The sequence below is a fragment of the Mustelus asterias genome, chromosome 5, assembly GCF_964213995.1.
Source record: "Mustelus asterias chromosome 5, sMusAst1.hap1.1, whole genome shotgun sequence".
In the NCBI taxonomy this organism is placed as follows: Eukaryota; Metazoa; Chordata; class Chondrichthyes; order Carcharhiniformes; family Triakidae; genus Mustelus; species Mustelus asterias.
In genome coordinates this window covers 119558056-119578073 of record NC_135805.1, presented here as the reverse complement: position 1 = coordinate 119578073, position 20018 = coordinate 119558056, and the positions used below count along the sequence as shown (strand labels likewise).

Sequence of the window (20018 nt, the reverse complement as noted above, 5' to 3'; positions counted from 1 at the left end):
GTTCAATTTGTAATTTAGCCTCAACTACAACTTGTATTTATCTGGCGCCTTTTACATCCCTTGTCTGCACCACAAAAGGTGCCTTTGTAAGCTTTAATCTTTTAACATACAGTTCATACAATATCCACCTGAGAGACACCAGTAGTTTATTGGAGCTTGGAGCAATTCTATTTTACATATATACCAGTGGCACATTGTGCCAGCATGCGAATCTACTGACCAATCAGTACATCCATAGAACCCAAACACATTGCACCCACTGACTGGCATGCTTTCCTCTCTCTGACGGACAATGTGGGGCATAACTGGAGGCAGCAGCACATCACCAGTGGGGAGAGGCAGGACTTCTCATTCTTATTTCAATAGAGAAGACAGTGCTCACCATCACAGAAGGATAATGACTAAGGCTGTGGCCAGCAGCAGGTTTGGAATCTATGAAGTTAACCATATGCTCATACCTAATCCTTTCTCCCACTTCCTCTTCATCACTGAATCTCTTCTGATTTACAAGTTGCAGATGGTATAAGCATGCACCTCTGATTTGCCCCCTTCCTTATACCTAAACGCTCACCCTTGTGCCTTTCTCATTTCAGACACCCAAGAACTGCCACCTGACCAGACAGTGACAGAAGACAAAGAAATGGAAAGTCTGGAAGACAACAATGAAGAAGAAAAAGTGTCTCTCACTCACAAACTCACAGCTACCAGCTCCAGTACTGATACAGGATAGCTTAGAGGTGGGATATGTAATGAGGTACCAAACTCAAGTGGCCTGCAATCAGCTAGCAAAAGTACCAGCTTGACGGAGGACGAGGTCGCATGATTTCTGCTGTCGAGGATTCTGATGAGGACTTTTATATGGGTGACCTCAAGGCGGCAGCTGCTAGATATGCACACAGAATAACTCAGTGCATTGACCACAGATTTTTTGGCAGCCTGTCTACGTTAAAGAGCATCAAGACGTCTGGTGCCAACTTGGTATAAGACTTTGTGAAGAGATTGGATCCTATTCTTTCCTATATAGGAATGGTGGCCAACTCCACCAGGCCTTTTTGCAAACCCAACTACAATGCAGTGCCTGGCGTTTGAGATTTCAGCTCAATTTTCAGTGCAAACAGAAGCCACCCAACATCTGGCTGCTGCAGTAGAAGCTTCAGACTGAAGCCACACAAGCCCAGCTTTCTGTTATGCAGATGTAGATGATTGCTATCATGGTTGTGGATACTAGTGCTCAATGGTTCCTGCCAGCAGATTACCTAGATTGCTGAGGTACCATCCAGGTGAATGGCAATGGTTCTGTGGAGCACAAATCAGCTGTTGTCGCTCAGATAACCTGTTATCAGGTTTTGCCCTGGTTCTACAAAACAAATTCAGAACAGACCAGGAATGGATTCCTTGGCAATTTTCAATTTGCAGCCATTAGAAAGTACCTTCTCCAACAAATTTCATTCAAATATTTGTATTTTACAAAGTCCAAATAATTAAATCCAGAATGGAGTTAATTTAATGTGATTCTTTCGAAAACAATTAGCAGTTTAAAACTAGTTCAGTTATCAATAGAAAAAAAAGCCAAGCCACACCAGGTGGATACCAGGTTCAATCCCAGTCCATGTTGAGTTACTTGATTGGTTTGGGCTGGCATGGACAAGATGGGCTGAATGGCCTCCTTCTGTGCTGTAAACTTTCTCTGGTTCAATGGTTGGTCTGGGAGTGTGAGCACTGCAAAAGACTTTGACACCTCTCGGCTGCATCAGCATGCCATCTCAGCATTCTCACAACACCAGGTAAAAGTCCAACAGGTTTATTTGGTAGCATGAGCTTTCGGAGCGCTGTTCCTTCATCAGGTGAGTGGGAGTTTGGTTCACAAACAGGGCATAGATAGACACAAACTCAATTACAAGATAATGGTTGGAATGCGAGTCTTAACAGGTAATCAAGTCTTTACAGGTGCAGACAATGTGAGTGGAGAAAGGGTTAAGCGCAGGTTAAAGAGGTGTGAATTGTCTCCAGCCAGGACAGTTAGTGAGATTTTGCAAGCCCAGGCAAGTCGTAGGGGTTACAGATAGTGTGACATGAACCCAACATCCTGGTTGAGGTCATCCTCATGTGTGCGGAACTTGGCTATCAGTTTCTGCTCAGCGATTTTGCATTGTCGTGTGTCATGAGGGTCACCTTGGAGAACGCTTACCTGAAGATCAGAGGCTGAATGCCCGTGACTGCTGAAGTGTTTCCCCACAGGAAGAGAACACTCCTGCCTGGTGATTATCGAGCGGTGTCCATTCATCCGTTGTCATAGCGTCTGCATGGTCTCCCCAATGTACCATGCCTCGGAGCATCCTTTCCTGCAGCGTATCAGGTAGACAACGTTGGCCGAGTTGCAAGGGTATGTGCCGTGTACCTGGTGGATGGTGTTCTCACGTGAGATGATGGCATCTGTGTCGATGATCCGGCACGTCTTGCAGTGGTTGCTGTGACAGGGTTGTGTGGTGTCGTGGTCACTGTTTTCCTGAAGGCTGGGTAGTTTGCTGCGTACAGTAGTCTGTTTGAGGTTGCTCGGTTGTTTGAAGGCAAATGGTGGAGGTGTGGGGATGGCCTTAGCAAGGTGTTCGTCTTCATCGATGACATGTTGAAAGCTCCGGAGAAGATGTCATAGCTTCTCCACTCCGGGGAAGTACTGGACGATGAAGACACATGACACATAACGCAGAATCGCTGAGCAGAAACTGATAGCCAAGTTCCACACACGAGGACAGCCTCAACCGGGATGTTGGGTTCATGTCACACTATCTGTAACCCCCATGACTTGCCTGGGCTTGCAAAATCTCACTAACTGTCCTGGCTGGAGACAATTCACACCTCTTTAACCTGCGCTTAACCCTCTCTCCACTCACATTGTCTGCACCTGTAAAGACTTGATTACCTGTTAAGACTCGCATTCCAACCATCATCTTCTAATTGAGTTTGTGTCTATATATGCCCTGTTTGTGAACAAAACTCTTCACTCACCTGATGAAGGGGCAACGCTCCGAAAGCTCATGCTACCAAATAAAACTTTGGAATGCAGTTCATGTCACACTATGGACTTTAATCTGGTGTTGTGAGACTACTTACTGTGCCTACCCCAGTCCAACGCCAGCAATTCCAAATCATCTCAGCATTCCTCACTAAATTCCTCACGAATATTGCAGCATAATCCTTTTCATTTGTCACTTAAGATAAATTCCCCAAAAGAGCAGGATCTTTCCGAACTTACCAATGCAGATTGGAGGTGGATAGTTCCAGCGGCGAACAGTTCCAGGCATACAAGAAACATGGGCTTGTCCCTAGGAAATTAAAATAAATCCGACCATATACCAATTAGCAATTGTTAAAAAGCCAATACATTTCCTGGCAAACTAATGTCTTTAATATTGACTTTGATTTTTATTACTGCATTCCAAAGGGAAAATTGATAAACAGTGACTACATTGCTTGCCGCCAAAGGATTAATAAATAATTGCACTGGTGATGAGCCTTTAAGATCCGAATATCTAACACCAGAGGTTTTGCATATTGATAAGGTCAACAGAAAATACATGTATCATTTGCAGGGAACAATAATGAAATAGATTGGAAGAGAAAAGACTGAGGTATTGTTGTGCACAGATCACTGAAGGTCCATAAGTATAAGTAATGTAGATGAAGCTAAAATGTCGTTGAGTTGTAATAATAGTTGTAATAACAGCTTCACTGTGACTCAAAGGACACCATTCTATTATTCTGCAGATTTCTGGTTAGACTACATTCGGAGCACTGTACCCAGTTTTGCCACCCCCCCGCATATATTGGGTGAGCTTAAAGAACTTAAGCTACACAGATAGACATATGGAACTTTGTGTAGTTAACTTAAAGCAGCACAGACTTAAATGTAACCTGACAGAGGTTTATAAAGCAACACAAGGGCTTGAAAGATCCCCATTGGTAGATAATTCCAGTTTAATTCCAGGGACGTCTGATAAGTGGGAGGCTTTCAGAAGTGTGTTAACCAGGGTTCAGGGTAAGCAGAATCCTTTTCGAATAAAGGGCAAGGCTTAGAGGTAGGGTACCCTGGATGACTCGGGATATTGAGGCCCTGGTCAAGAAGGAGGAGGAGGCATATGACATGCATAGGCACCTAGGATCAAGTAGATCCCTTAAAGAGTATAGAAGGTGTCAGAGTAGAGTTTAGAGAGAAATCAGGAGGGCAAAAAGGGGACACGAGATTGCTTTGGCGGATAAGGCAAAGGAGAATCTAAAGAGTTTCTACAAATACATAAAGGGCAAAAGAGTAACTAGGGAGACAAAAGAGCCTCTTAAGGATCAACAAGGTCATCTATGTTCAAATCCACAAGAAATGGGTGAGATCCAAAATCAATTCTTTCTCAGCAGTATATACAAGTTAGGAAACTTGGGGAAATAAACAGTGTTGTTTTGAGGAGTGTACATGTTACAGAGAAGGAGGTGCTGGAAGTCTTAAAGCACTCGAAGGTAGATAAATCCCCAGGACCTGATGAAGTGTATCCCAGGACATTGTGAGAGGCTAGGGAGGAAATTGCGGGTCCCTTAGCAGAGATATTTGAATCAACAGCCATAGGTGAGGTGTCTGAAGATTGGAGGGTGGCAAATGTTGTGCCTTTGTTTAAGAAGGGCTGCAGGGAAAAGCCTGGGAACTAAAGGCTGGTGAGCCTCACGTCTGCAGTGGGTAAGTTGTTAGAAGATATTCTGAGAGACAGGGAGAGGCAAAGACTGATTAGGGACAGTCAGCATGGCTTTATGAGTGGCAAAATCATGTCTCATGAATTTGACTGAGTTGTTTGAAGGGGTAACCAAGAAAGTAGATGAGGACAGTGCAGTCAATGTTGTCTACATGGACTTTAGCAAGGTGCCTACCGCATGGTAGGTTGTTGCAAAGATTAAATCTCATGGGATCCAGGGTGAGGTAGCCAATTGGATACAAAATTGGCTTGATGACATAAGACAGAGCATGGTTGTAGAGGGTTGATTTTCAAACTGAAGGCCTGTGCCGTAAGGATCGGTGTTGGGTCCACTGTTATTTGCCATTTATATTAATGATTTGGATGAGAAATTTAGTAGGCATGGTTAGTAAGTTTGCAGATGACACCACGATTGATGGCATAGTGGACAGTGAAGAAGGTTATCTAGGATTGCAACGGGATCTTGATAAAATGGGTCAGTGGGCTGATGAATGGCAGATGGAGTTTAATTTTGATAAATGCGAGGTGATGCATTTTGGTAGATCGAGCCAGGGCAGGACTTACTCAGTTAATGGTAGGGTATTGAGAAGTGTTTTAAAACAAAGAGATCTAGGGGTACAGGTTCATAGCTCCTTTAAAGTCGAGTCACAGGTGGACAGGGTGGTGAAAAAGGCATTCAGCATGCTTGGTTTCATTGGTCAGAACATTTAATACAGGGGTTGGGACGTCTTGTTGAAGTTGTACAAGATGTTGTGAAGGCCACACTTGGAATACTGTGTACAGTTCTGGTCATCCTATTATAGAAAATATATTATTGATCTAGAAAGAGTGCAGAAAAGATTTACCGGGACTTGATGGTTTGAGTTATAAGGAGAGGCTGGATAGATTGGGACTTTATTCCCTGGAGCATAGGAGGCTCAGGGGCGATCTTGTAGAGATCTTTAAAATAATGAGGGGCATAGATAAGTTAGACAGTCAACATCTTTTCCTAAAGGTAGGGCATAGGTTTAAGGTGAGAGAGGAGAGATCCAAAAGGGCCCAGGAGGGGCAATTTTCTCGCACACAGGGTGGTAAGTGTCTGGAATGAGCTGCCAGAGGCAATAGTAGAGGCAGGTACAATTTTATCTTTTAAAAAGCATTTAGAGAGTTACATGGGTAAGATTGGTATAGAGGGATATGGGCCAAATGCAGGCAATTGGGACGAGCTTAGTGGTAAAAACTGGGTGGCATGAACAAGTTGGCCAAAGGGCCTGTTTCCATACTGTATGACTCTATGACAGAGAGTGCCAGATAACACAAGTCTAAATAATACAAGAGCAGGAATAAGCTGAATGTTAGGCAATTCTTCTTTGCCCAGAGTGATGAGCCTTTGATATACATTGCTGCTGGTGCAGTGGGTGCTGAGTCTCTGCACTTCAAGAGGGAGCTGGACTTGTTCCCAATCGTAACAGAAATCACATTAAAGAGAAGGTATTTAGCCATGATGATCCAACCAACATGAGGTGAGGCAGGCAAGATGGATATGTTGGCATTTTCCTGTCAATCAAGTTTGTAACAACAACAGATCAATGTTTTTTCCATTAAGTAGAAAAATAATGTAACATAGAATACTTTATACTATGTGTGGATAACCAGTAGTTATTGGATGCATTGTGATACTTTTTGAGCGGATATTTTCGTATGATTTTCTACCTGTCCACAGATCAGAGAGAAAAGGAAAATAAATGCTTTTCAATACTAATTTATCCATCCATGTTCAGAAGTTTGGGCCCATGAAAATGTAAATAAAGGCGCATGTGCACTGAATTAAAATCTTACTGAAGTTTTGGTGTCACCGTTTCAGCTGGGAGCATTCTTCCTATCATGACTGCAGTAAATATTTAAAGAGTTTCCCTTGTTATTTTTCATTTAGAGGTCACAAGTGCACCAAAACTGCATATAACTTTATACAGAGGCACATATGAGGTAAAACTGTTTAATAATAATGTATTTTAATGAAGCAGCAGGAACCACCCCCAGGCTCCAAGATTTAGCAGCACAATTCCGAAGATCTCAAATATCATTATTATTCTGCACAGCAGCAAAAAGAAATCTCGGATGTACTGGTCTTAAAAGGGTAAAATAATATTGAACCTAGAATTTCCTAATCACAGAGCAAGTCACTGCTCAATAAACTAGCAGTAATCACATCATATTAATTAATCTTTCTCTGTGAATATCATCACCCATCTGCAAATGGACATGCACCAAATGCTGACATTTCCACTGCCAGTGGCTGTCAGTACATCTCACCAAAGGTGAAAAATCAAGACACTGCTCAGATTTCCTGATGGAAGTGTCATGAATTGTAAGTTCAGCCCCTGAACACAACACTTCCCCTTTTTGTGGGGATGGGAATGGGGGTAGTTCGCATTTCATACATGCATGATTCGTGATAATTTAAATGGCCAGCTTCCTCCACTGAAGTCAGATTTTTGTATCCCAAAAATGTAAAACCTAACATTTGCAGAGTAGAGCTGGTCTGAACTTTGTGTATGTCTTTGGATTGCTAAGAGTGCCGCGTTGGAGAAGAGGTAAGGTTGCCATTTGGATCTGGTTCTGGGGCACCTTCCGGGAGAGGGAATGTGTCCTTTGAGCAAGATCAGGTGTCCTTCGAAATTGTTCAAACAGGCATTAGTATGCATAGAAAGTGAATAAACTCATGGATTGTCAAGGGCAATACTCAAAAATGTTAAGAGGACTTGTCAAAAGCACCTCTCAAACAGAACTATCATTTAAAAGTCCTGCCCTTTAAATCTTTGAAAACAATGTTGGAGTGTTAACGAAATCATTGCTTGCTATTTCAGTCTGTTGACATATCCTGAGGGCTTCCATTACTGGATTAGTGGTGCGTGACTGATTTCACAGCCATCCATTATTACAGTAGGGTGCCTGCCATTTCAGTTTGATTGACTGCTACAGCTGGGACTATGAATTCCAATGCTTGCTGTTATAAGAAAATTGCACCCACATAAACAAATGTTTATTGTTATCAGGCTTTATGTAGTCAAAATAATGCTAATGCAGTGAATTGGCTTTATACGAATGTGATTTTTCAATCCAGTGCAGTCTGCAATAAACACATAGGAACTTTATTTTAGAGAATTTTATTTTAACTCATCTATGCATGGGTCCTGAGGTCTGCCCATACTGGGTACCAGGTGAGTATGGGAGACTTAAGGGAATAGGGTGGTGAGTTGGGGGGGCACGGTTTGACACAAGCTGGTATGAAGTTAGCAAAAAAGCTCCAAAGGGAGATGGGAGTGGGTATAGGGCAGAGGTTGACATGGAGGGTGTGGGAGCCATGGGGATATGTTAGCTCCCACGGATTTATGAGTGGTTATAAGAGGTGGGTACAGTGAATGAAATGGCATGGATGGAGCATGGAATGTGTATGTGGGCGTGACGTTATGAGCAAAGTTTTATGTTTTTTCCCTTTTAAAAAGATTTTGGACACAGTGCTGGAGTCCAAGGCAGACCTTCAGCCTAGCCTGTCTCCGTACCGGGTATTATCCTCACTATTTCTGGGGTTATCGCCCCAACTTGTAATCTAGCCCACATCTCCCAGACGAAAATCTGATGTCTGGGCAGCCATCATAAAAGTTGACTTTGTGGAACCTAGTATTCTTACAACTCTTGCGAACAAAAATCCAAGCCACTTTCTGGCAAAGTCCAGATTTCAAGAGAAAAATCGATTTCATTTCTTGATAGAGAGAATAATCAAAAACTGGGGGTTGTGGGGATGGGAGCCAGTTTTTCCGTGTCAGACAGGGGAATCCAATCAAGAACACTGGACTTGTTTAAGAAACATCCAGATGGAATGGCAGGAAATAGCAAGGCTGATATTCTTGAAAGATGGGCAGCACGCTGGGACAGTGATTAGCACTGCTGCCTCATAGCACCAGGGACCTGGGCTCAATTCCGGCCTTGGGTGACTGTGTGGAGTTTGCACATTCTTTCCGTGTCTGTGTGGGTTTCCTCCCACAGTTAAAAGATACGCAGGTTAAGCGGATTGGCCATGCTAAATTGCCCCTTAGTGCCCAAAGATGTGAAGGTTAGGTGGATTAGTCGTGGTAAATGTGCAGGGTTACAGAGATAGGGCAGAGGAGAGGAAGGGATGTTCTTTCGGAGAGTCGGACTCAATGGGTTGAACGGCCTCTTTCTGCACTGTAGAGATTCCAAATGGAGCAGTGAGTTTTCTCAATCCAAAACAATCTTCTAAACAAATTAGGGTGGTGATTTTACATTGCATTACATGAAATTTAAAGCACACAAGCAGACCACTCAGCCTACCTCGTGGCTCTTTATCCTCCAAAATGAGTTTCCTGTCACCTGACTGTCTTACTTAGTTGACCCCTAGTTTTGGACTCATCCACTAGTGGAAACAATAATCTCATAATCATGAGTAACACCTGCCATCAAACTGCAGGGGGGAGTCTGCACTTCATCGAATGTATTTGATTCGGTGCAAATCCGTTTGTCAAATGTACCCAAATAACCATACTGTGGAAACACTGCTGGGCCTTGTGTGACCTTCTACATTTATGACCATTCAAAACATATTCTCAATAACCAAGGATATTAAACTATAAAGAAGTTACAAAATGATTGATTATTCCATCCTGCGATAAGATGAAATTTATGCTTTTATGCTTAGTCCTTTAATTTTTGGAAAACCTCAAAATCCTTTTTTTAAAAAAATGCATTACAATCATGAAACAAAATCATGTGATGCTAATAGCATTTCTGCCTGAGAAATTATTTTATTTTCAGAAAAATGCTTCCTTTGAAGCTTTGTGCAAGGTGCTGGGCCGCAAATCATTTTAAATGGTTCAAAGTCGAGTGTGGCAGCAAGTACATTATGTTAAAAAGGCACTGCTGAGAACATAATGTTCCATTTTTACATACTGCATGATAATATTTTTAAGGACGTAAAATAGACAAGTTCTTTCTTCGAGAGCTGCACAAACTGACAATTATGTGACTAGCACATTCAATGGAAACCAGAATAAGACAAACAAAAGGCACACCCATTGTTCACTAATCACAGCTGTTAACCTTTAGACTCAGCTACTTGTCATTTTTAGTTAGGAGCTGGATGACGGAATCCCTGCAGAGTCAGATCAAGCAGCTGGTTGAGAGAGAGAAAAAAAACAACAGCGACAAAAATGTCACATTTCACAAGTCCTTCTGCTATATGTATTCCCGGTCCTGTAGGACTTTTTGATTGATGCTTTATGTATCCTATATATCCCATTACTTGGGTGGAAGGCACACTGTGTGTTGGGAGCAGAAATATGGAAAGAGAAATTATTTGGAACAGCATACTTGGAAAATACATTCGCGGGCACAGCATTCATTTTCTGTATTCCAATTGTGATTTAAACAGATGTCACGATGGGGGAGAAAACTGAATTTTATAAATCTGGAATCTTGACACCCAAAGTCTACAAATTAGGTTCATTTGTGCAAATCATCGATTGCAATGAATATCCCTGGTATAATTATTCATGTGGCGCATTATAGAACTACGGTAATATAATTATGCACATCTGTGCAACGCTGCAATAAGAACTGTGTTGAAATTACACCCACACCAATCTAGTAAGTTACACTAAAGAAATAGAGTTGATGCGAATATGCACCCATTTCAACAGTGCAGTACTCAGAGTCACAGTAATACATAGCCACACAGCCAAAAAGCGGACACCTCCTTGACCTTACCTGCAGTGCATAGCCAGACTCACAGCTGAAGGACACAACATCATTAACAAAGTATCTGTCTCCAATCTTTATGCCATTGCTCGGAACCACTGGATCAGGACAAGTTGTAAGGCCAACAGCTGCAGTGAGACAATTGGAAGCGAAGATAGTAATGAAATCTAAACATTTAGACAACTCCTAATCTAATATTGCATAAAAAGTTATAGAACATGCAAATATGTCAATCCATTTTAATGAATGTATGTTTATGCATCTGACTACATATTGGCAATATAACTAAATTCATCTGTGGGTTCTAACTTAAATTCATATATTTTCAGGCATGAATCTGATAATAAGAACATTGGTAAGTATTTTCTTCTTGATGAATAATAACAAAAGAAAAATATGATGCTAGAATTTGGAACAGGAAGACAAGTTAACGAGTATGATTCTTCATTAGAATTGCTTTATCCAGAATTTTCTGCTTTCATCTGAAAACGAATATCCAGCTATGTCTGATCAAAGCAGCAAGTTCATCACTTTATGTTGCTTTCCTTGCAATATTCTCAGCTGGCGGCACTCCTTCAGTGAAGATGGAGGCCCTTATTCCAAACTCTCTCATTTTCAGTGTACAAATGCACACTCGCGAGCAACTATTTTAATAATGTAACAAGAGTGCATTTATTTAATATATTCCACTCAGTAACCACAAGAGCCCAATTAATAGATGACAAGTGGTAATCAAGTGTTGGGTGAAGAACACCACCAGGGGAAATAACAACATGGGAATAGGCTGTCAACTGATTTTGGGTTTTTTTGCTGCCAAGTTATTCAGCCGCTTGTTCCTTACGCAATGGATTTCAGCATTTAGACCCTGGGATGTTCTGTAAAATAAGCTCTCATTTAACTCCCTGGAGGGAATGGAAAGGTATTTGAAAACAGTAAAGTGTGTATTGATTTGACATAATCAATATTAATATTTCCATTCTGTCAAAATGCAAAGAATTAGAGATGAGCACAGTTGAAATTTCCACTCAAATTTTCTCTTTGCACTCAGGCACTTTTAGTGGCTTCTGTAAGACTTGCTGTGCTACAAACACCCATTTACTGATAACATAAGAGCAAAAGAAATAGGAGCAGCAGGAGTTGATTCAACCTCCTGCCTGCTTCACTATTCAATAACATCAAGGTTGATCTGTCAACCTCCATAAACCCTCGATATCTGTCAACCTCCATAAACCCTCGATTCCCTTGTCGATCAAAAATTCTCTCATTCTACGTTCCCCCAAACATTCTCTGAGTATCGAAGAGCCGTAAGAACTTTACTAAACATTCTGCAACCCAATTTCTGAAGCACAAATCAAACAAGTGCCAGACATGTCGAAATCTGAGTGGGTTACAGAAAATAAAGCACCAAAAGATGCAAGCCTCGTAACTCATAAACACTACTCCAGGTGCAATTAAGTCATGTTGGCTGTGACACAAGTGATTTATTTTTAATTAAACACAATTCTCAATGTGTAAGTGAGATAATTATTTTTAGTTTAGATTATCCTTTCATTGATTTCCAGCTGGACCTACCAACGCAGGTGCTGTGAGGGCCACAGTGGAACATGTGATGAAATATAAAATGGCCCAAAAATCAGTCTTTTTGACAGAAAGGTGGTTTATCAGAAACAAATGTTGCTCATTTATTAAACTACTGCGCTTGCAAAATGCCAAAGGTAGCTTAATAGAGGATCAGACAAGAGGTCTATCCATGAACACGTTTTTTTACAAAAGAAAGGTGTATTTAACTGTTCTCAACACTAATATCTACTATTTGAATTTTTAACTTTCCCCCATCCAGGACCACTAGCATTTAAACACCAGTGAAGCAGGTGATGTGTTGTTAGCTATGCCACCCTATTGCACTCCCACTACTTACTGGCAGCATGATCAGCAGCAGAAAGATCAGTCCACCTGAGGGCTCTATATTACCCTGCAGAAATTATCACTGGGCAATGCAATAGAAGTACATGTTGATTACAGAGGGAAAATGATCTACAACATTATAACCTAGAGTATCTCAATTTTGTTCAGAATTCATATCCCCAAAGCGCTCATGATCTGAACTCAAATCCCAACTCTGCACAATTTGTACAGATGGAATGAAAGTGTCGGAGAAAGTGGACAAATGGAATAGGCCATCAACCCATCATTTTAGCTCAATTGAAATCCAAGTTCTGAAAATAAAACACTGATGTTGAGCTCCATCATATGACAAATTTCTTTCTTCGGCAAATAACTAAAAGATCATTTAAATATATATCTCTACTTGTATGTATAACTGGGCATTGTAAAGAAAGAACAAAGATTACAAAACTAAGAAAGACTGCAGAATCCGTAAAGGAGGAAAAGCCCCAAAAATACAGAGGATGGGATATTCTGGGCCCTTCCACCTACAGAATCTTCTGTCCCTGCTGTGGTCAACATGGATTTGGAATGGATTGCCACATTCGCTGTGGGAAAACATGCCGTGATCAGGCCGGAGAAATCTCAGCATATGTCAGACCTTAGGGAAAAAAATTGACAGAACATTTTACTGGCAATTGTCTGATAATAAATTATAGCAATTATATTTTGTTTACATTTAAGCAAAGCGCCAGGGGGCAGTGACCAGGCAGTACCAGAGGTTGTGTGGCGCATTTTGGAGGAAACTCCTGTGTATTGGGGCAGCTTTTAAAAATGGCGCCCTGATCCTCGAGTTACTAACTTGCTGGTGGTGAAGGGCAATCTGAGGCCGCTCTGCCAGTGAAATATTTTGGAACCTGCCTCTTGATTTTTTTTTTAATCCCAAATTATATGGCGGAGAAAATGATTGTTGTTATCAGTGGCTTCAATCCCGCTTTTCCCGTCTGCTATCGGCCTTTGTCAATTTCTGCAAAAACTTCACCCAGTGTCCTTTTTTGCTGAAAATGCAGAAGAGGAGGAAAATTGGAAAGAAAAGCAAGGATGATGATAATTGGGGCCTTTCACCAGAATCATCGACTGGACTCTCATGGTTAGTTTACTTTAAGGGTCTAGCACACACAAGGCTAACATGGAACTGTGTATAGCACTGACAACACAGCACTGTAAGAGAACACATGACATGCAAAATGGAGTCAATGTGATGTTGGACAGAGTAGTGTGCAGATCTAAATATGGAGACAGCTCCCAGATTGAACCCTTTGCTATATATTTGTAAATTGTTCAAGTAGTAATAAAGACTTATAGTTAACATACTTCAGACTATGAATACATCATTGAAACATGAACTGGAATTTTACCAGTTCACCCCGCCCATTGATGGGCGGAGCGAGCCAGTAAACTCATACCAGAGCTGAGAAGTCAGGATCATGCCTTATTTCTCGGCTCTCATGATCTTACGAGAGCTGGATTTCTGGCGAAGTCAGCCTCTCGCTGGAAATGGGCCAGGGGCTGATCATGAGCCTCATACCACCCGGGCTGCATTTCCAGGTGGTGTGGGGCTCGCGATCAGCTGCGGGCCCCTGAAATTGCTGTGGATGGGGGAGGGGGGGGAGGGGGGGGAGCTGTGTTCAGGCTCCTGCAACAGCAGAGGCCTGACAGCTCTCTCCCTGTTTGTCAGACCTCTACTATTGCTATTGACACAGAGGACTGCACATGCGCAATAGCTCCCTCAGCAGGTTGGCTGATGAGTTAAGCTCTGCCCACTGCCTGTAGCAGCTGGAAATAGTCTAGCCCACATTTTCAATGTCTATGCCCAAAAAACGGATCTGCAACTCTCACATTTTCATGCTAGCTGGATACTTCTCACAAAATTCCACCCTTCGTGTCAGGAACAATGTATAGCTCTATATCCTGTATTTCGGTGTTAAGAAGATGAGGCCTGGTTTTAGCTTCATTTAAAGGTTTTTGTGAGGTGGGTGCCAAGAAGTCTGATGCCCTGTTTGTATATATGCATTTTCAATCAAGTTTTACCTCTGCTGATGTGAAGGGATAGGTTACCAAGGGGTTAGTAGCTTTGTGAAGTTAAAAAAAAATACAAAGTAGAAAAAACTGTGCTGTTGTCTCGTGACAGGGGTCCTGAAACACTTAAAGAGAGGCAGGGAAACATAGATGGTCAGTTTGTATGTGTATATCAGATAGTGCAGGCACAAGGTCTATTATCTCGAATAAGAAATCCCACAAGTTTTCTGGACTGTGTTTACGGAACTCATGTGTTTGCTATGAATTTTAAGGAACAATGAGTACAGATTGCTTTGTTTGTGTGTTGCAGGGAGAGTTAACTGCTGAAGAAAAGCATTTATTGAATGGTCAGCAGTCCGCCAGAAGAATACTGTTTGAAACGGAGCTAACTCAAGCAAGAAATCTTGATGTTAGATGGTGGTAAATCTTCACTGGGGTTTTGTGCCTGGAAGGGTTGATGGCATCAAAGGAATAATGTGAACTTGAATCATTTTCTGGTATAGATATCGGAACCTTTCCAATCTTTTTGTCTCGTGTAATATAGTTAATTTTATCTTCATAGAAGAATCATAGAATCATAGAAACCCGACAGTGCAGAAGGAGGCCATTCGGCCCATCGAGTCTGCACCGACCACAATCCCACCCAGGCCCTACCCCCATATCCCTACACATTTACCCGCTAATCCCTCTAACCTACATATCTCAGGACACTAAGGGACAATTTTTTTAGCATTTTGTTTGATAAATGTTTTATTCTTTGTTTTAAAAGTATACTGGCACTTTTTTGCAAATGTGTTCAATAATTGACCTCCACAGTTTCTCCAAGAAAAACAAAGTTAGGATCTGCCATGCCAGGTTTCACTTTGGAATATGACTTGTCCAGTATTATCATCAGCTGGATCATAACACCTACCAAGTCGCAATCAGCACCCCACAACAGTATAGAGCAGCAATCATAGGAAATTATGGGCCCACAACCTGATTTTTTGATCAGTGATTCCTCATCTCACTCGGAGTCACTGATTATGGAATCAGCTCTGTACAATGACACCGAATTGAAAGGAATAATCATAAGAAAGTAATCTTATTAAAATATTCAGATGACAATATAAATCAGAACAGTGAATCATAGTTAAACTGTGTGGCTATTTGAAACAGTATTTATTTTGTCCTTTGGGCTGTTTTTAGCATACATTTTGAAATCCATTGTTGCATATTTTTCCAGTTGATCTAACTCCCTTTTTATTCATCTCAACCCTCAGCGTCATTATGAATACATTATGTAGGTGGTTCCATTCATTGAGGCATGAAGATCATCACACTGAAGAATTTCAACTGGAGGGCAGTTATATCAAGATAATTGGGAAATAAAGCCATAGTATCTGGTCTATGATATTAGTTAAAAAATTGTATTTATGTGCTGCTATATAACTTATGGGCATATCTCCTGATTTTCTCTCTTGTTGTGGAGAAAAATAAACTTGTCAACTGCAGTGTAAAAGGGACAACCAGATAGGGGTAGCACGGTGGCACAGCTGTCTGTGTGGAGTTTGCACATTCTCCCTGTGTCTGCGTGGGTTTCCTCCGGGTGCTCCGGTTTCCTCCCACGTCCAAAGATGTGCGGGTTAGGTTGATTGGCCATTCTAAATTGCCCCTTAGTGTCCCGGGATGCATAGGTCAAAGGGATTAGTGGGTAAATATGTAGGGATATGTGGATAGGGTCTGGGTGGGATTGTGGTTGGTGCAGACTCGATGGGCCGAATGGCCTCTTTCTACACTGTAGGATTCTATGATCTCTATTACAGTGGTTAGCACTGCTGCCTCACAGCACCAGACACCTGGGTTCCACCCCAGCCTTGGCTGCCTGTCTGTGTGGAGTTTGTATGTTCTCCCCGTGTCTGTGTGGGTTTCTTCTGGATGCTCCAGTTTCCTCCCGCAATACTTAGGTGTGTAGGTTAGGTGGATTAGCCACAGTAAATGCACGAGGTTAGGGGGATTGGACGTAGAGGAGGGCCTGGGTCAGATGCTCTTTTGGAAAGTCGGTCCGGACTTGATGGGCCGGGTGGCCTCCTTCAGCGCTGTCGGGATTCTATGGCTCTTTTGAGAAAAGTGTCTATGATTCTAAGCTGTCCCAAAAGCACACAATTCCAGACAAGAAGAGTTCTTACTCATTAACCGCAAGCAATGTGGATAGTTATCGAAACCTTTCCAATCTTTTTGTCTCGTGTAATGTAGTTAATTTTATCTTGTTTAATAAATGTTTTATTCTTTGTTTTAAAAGTATACTGCCACACTTTTATAAAGTGGGGAGACAACATCAAAATCAAAACATGTTAAATGTCAAATCATGACAAGTCAAATAGAATGGGGATTCATTTTGTACCTGTCCTTCATAGCATTACTACGCTTTTATAATGGCACTCAGGAAGATGTCAATGTCATGCTTTATAAAATATCTAAATGACCTTATTTTACTCCATTTCACAACTTGCATTTCCAATACAATGTTTAGAGAGGAGAGACATTAATTGCCTATCTGTTGAGTTATAGCCTCCAAATTGCATGGATCAGAAGTGCCAGAATTCTACAGGGAATTTAGCTCAATAGCCTTTTTCTGATAACAATCAGAGACCTATAAAGCAACTCATTTCTAAGTGTGGCAGTTCATAATGCAACACTAAAGCCCTGATTTTAACTCGGGGACTGAATCAGATTGGCGGGGGCAGGGAAAGCAGGAAACCTCCATGGCATCAGCCCCCTCTGAAATTGAGAGGCTCCTCATCTGATCAGGATGGGAAATGAGCAGCCTGTCCACAATCCATTCACTGGACAATTTCAAACAAGCTTCTGGAGGTCAATTTAAAGTGGGACTGCACCTTTTAAAGTGAGGCTAAAGACGTATTGCGTTCTAATATTATTTTTAACAAAGGGGATCAGGCAAATAAATTGCTGGACCCCCCCTACTTTTTTTTTCATGTCTCCTTGGAAACCCTGGTGGCAGGGGTAAGAGCAAAAAGAGAGGTACAATTTCCCTCGTGGCTTGCAAAAGAATCCCTATGGCAACTATTCATCATCTGAATGGAGAAAGCTGGCCGGTTCTGTGCCGGCAACATCACTCTCAGAACTTGGTTTCATTGTAGAAAGAGGTTCGATTACCTCATAAGGTCATCATGGGTGAGTAGCTCTTCATCTCTCCATCCCTCTCAGTAACACTCTTTTCATCCCTCAGCCAACACTCTGAATCATTCCCTTCCCTTCAACACATCCAATTTCCAAGGACACGCTACCAGCTACACTCTCATTGCTAACAGATTCACCTCTTCCACTGCCTTCCTTACATAAACAGCATTGCCTTCTCATGTTCTAGCACCAGGACTGCTTCCTCACTTCACATTCCACACTTGGCTTTACAGGTACATACATCACCATTCCACTGTCAATCCATCTCGCTTCTTCCTTATCTCCCAACAGATGCACCATATGGACAAGCTGTTCACATCTCTACTTATCTTAACACAGTCTCTCGCTATCTCTCTCCCCCCTCGGTCTGCAGGACAAGGCAGAACATCGTGTAAAGGAGAGGAGCAAGATTAGGAAAGAGGACCCAGCAAAGTGTTCATCCATGTGCAGCACGAAGTGCTGGAGATTAGTGATCTGGACAAAGCTCGGGAAAACAAGGCTGACATATTATTTTACAAGGATGCCTGCATATCATTTGTAATATTTCACCTATCCTGGCAAACATTCAGCAACCTTCACAACTTTAACCAGGTCACGTTCAGCCTCTTCAGGCCATTCTGTATCTTATCCCTTTCCTCTTTCATTGAGATTAATCAGCCACTTAAGTGGTTCAATTAGACTAAGAATGGGCTGGTCACCTGACCACCTCAGATAAACACCAACAAAATGGTCAAAGTGATGTACAATGTTGCAGAGGGTCATAAAGTGGTCATGGTCTCAATGGTGGTCAGCAGCTCAGTCAGACACACCAAGGATGAGGGTTGTACACTCCATAGATGCCAAAAAACTGCGCAGCTTCTTAACTCACAGCATAAATTGCTGCTGATTAAATCTGAAACTGCATTGTCAGACAGACTCAGAGAGATCACAGTCATGAGGATCAGCAGCTGAGTGAGCTGGCACTTGAGACAATTGGTTGCTGCTACTTCATCCTTCTCAAGCATGATTTCTGCTTCAGAAAATTCCCCCTTGCAACCGAATCCCGACCCACAGCTTCTGAGCATGTATATCTGTTCTAGTCTTTGGCAATGAGTGGATGATGCAGATACTGTGAAATGTTTGACAGGGATGAGACAATCAACTCTTCTTCATTCCCCTCCTTTTGCCCAGAGGAATAGTACAATGGCATGATTTAGAATGATGGCAGAAGATACTCCTTAAAGTATATGGCAACTTTACACTGCAGTGTATTTCTCATTTGAAGGAAAGAATGCACATGAGGACAGAGCAAAAAGGAAAAAAGATAATAAAACTTTTGAGCTTGGAGGAAGCTTCTGACTTCAAACTATCCCTACTGTTTGCATTTACGGAATCTTTGAGGCCATTTCTTCTGAGGAGGTGCAGGTTATGTTAATTTCCCGCTACATACAAGCATGCTGATACATTTGCCATTTGCAAGTGGGCAAAATAACAGATTAAGGAACATGAGATGTATCATCCAAGTGTCCAAATGGGCAGCCATCTCATGTACGTATGTGAATGGCAGAAGAAATGGTCTTGGTGCTGGCATATGCTATATTTATTTGCCACAAGATAGAAATGCTGTCATGCCAAAGGAGTCTTCCTGTGAAAATAAGTGTCCCTAAACAGTTGCCAGAAAGTTGTGTTCTCTATCTGTGATATTGCAAATAGTTTACAGTGAAATAAAATCAAGATTAACCTCAAGGCATCATGAGTGGCAAAGATTAGTATGAACCTAGAGGATTGGGAAATCTTTAAAGGTCAATAGAAAGCCACGAAAAAAGATATAAAGAAAAGTAAGATGGATTATGAGAGTAAACTAGCTCAGAATATAAAAACAAATAGCAAAAGTTTCTACAAATATATAAAACGAAAAGGAGTAGCTGAAGTACACATTGGTCCTTTCGAGGGTGAGAAGGGGGATGTAATAACTGGAAATGAGAAAATGGCTGAGGCATTGAACAGGTATTTTGTGCCAGTTTTCACAGTGGAAGACACAAATAACATGCCAAAAATTGATGACAGGAAGGCTATGGCAGGTGAGGACCTAGAAACTATCATTATCACAAAAGAGGTAGTGTTGGGCAAGTTAATGGGGCTAAAGGTAGACAAGTCTCCTGGTCCTGATGGAATGCATCCCAGGGTACTAAAAGAGATGGCGGGAGAAATAGCAAATGCCCCAGTGGTAATTTACCAAAATTCGCTGGACTCTGGGGTGGTTCCCGCAGATTGGAAAACAGCAAATGTGACGCCACTGTTTAAAAGAGGAGGTAGACAAAAGGCGGGTAACTAGAGGCCGGTTAGCTTAACTTCTGGAGTAGGAAAAATACTTGAATCTATCATCAAGGAAGAAATAGTGAGACATCT

General features: G+C 41.8%; 1 protein-coding gene across 1 annotated transcript in view; it reads right to left on the bottom strand.

Annotated features, from left to right (window-relative positions):
- Positions 1-20018, bottom strand: part of csmd1b (CUB and Sushi multiple domains 1b) — a 2043836-nt gene that overhangs the window by 279696 nt on the left and 1744122 nt on the right. The window contains exons 40-41 of the mRNA XM_078213588.1: positions 10497-10615; positions 3254-3323 (exon numbers count right to left, since the gene is read on the bottom strand). Of these exons, the coding sequence (XP_078069714.1) occupies positions 3254-3323; positions 10497-10615 (189 nt within the window). The remainder of the gene's footprint in view (positions 1-3253; positions 3324-10496; positions 10616-20018) is intronic.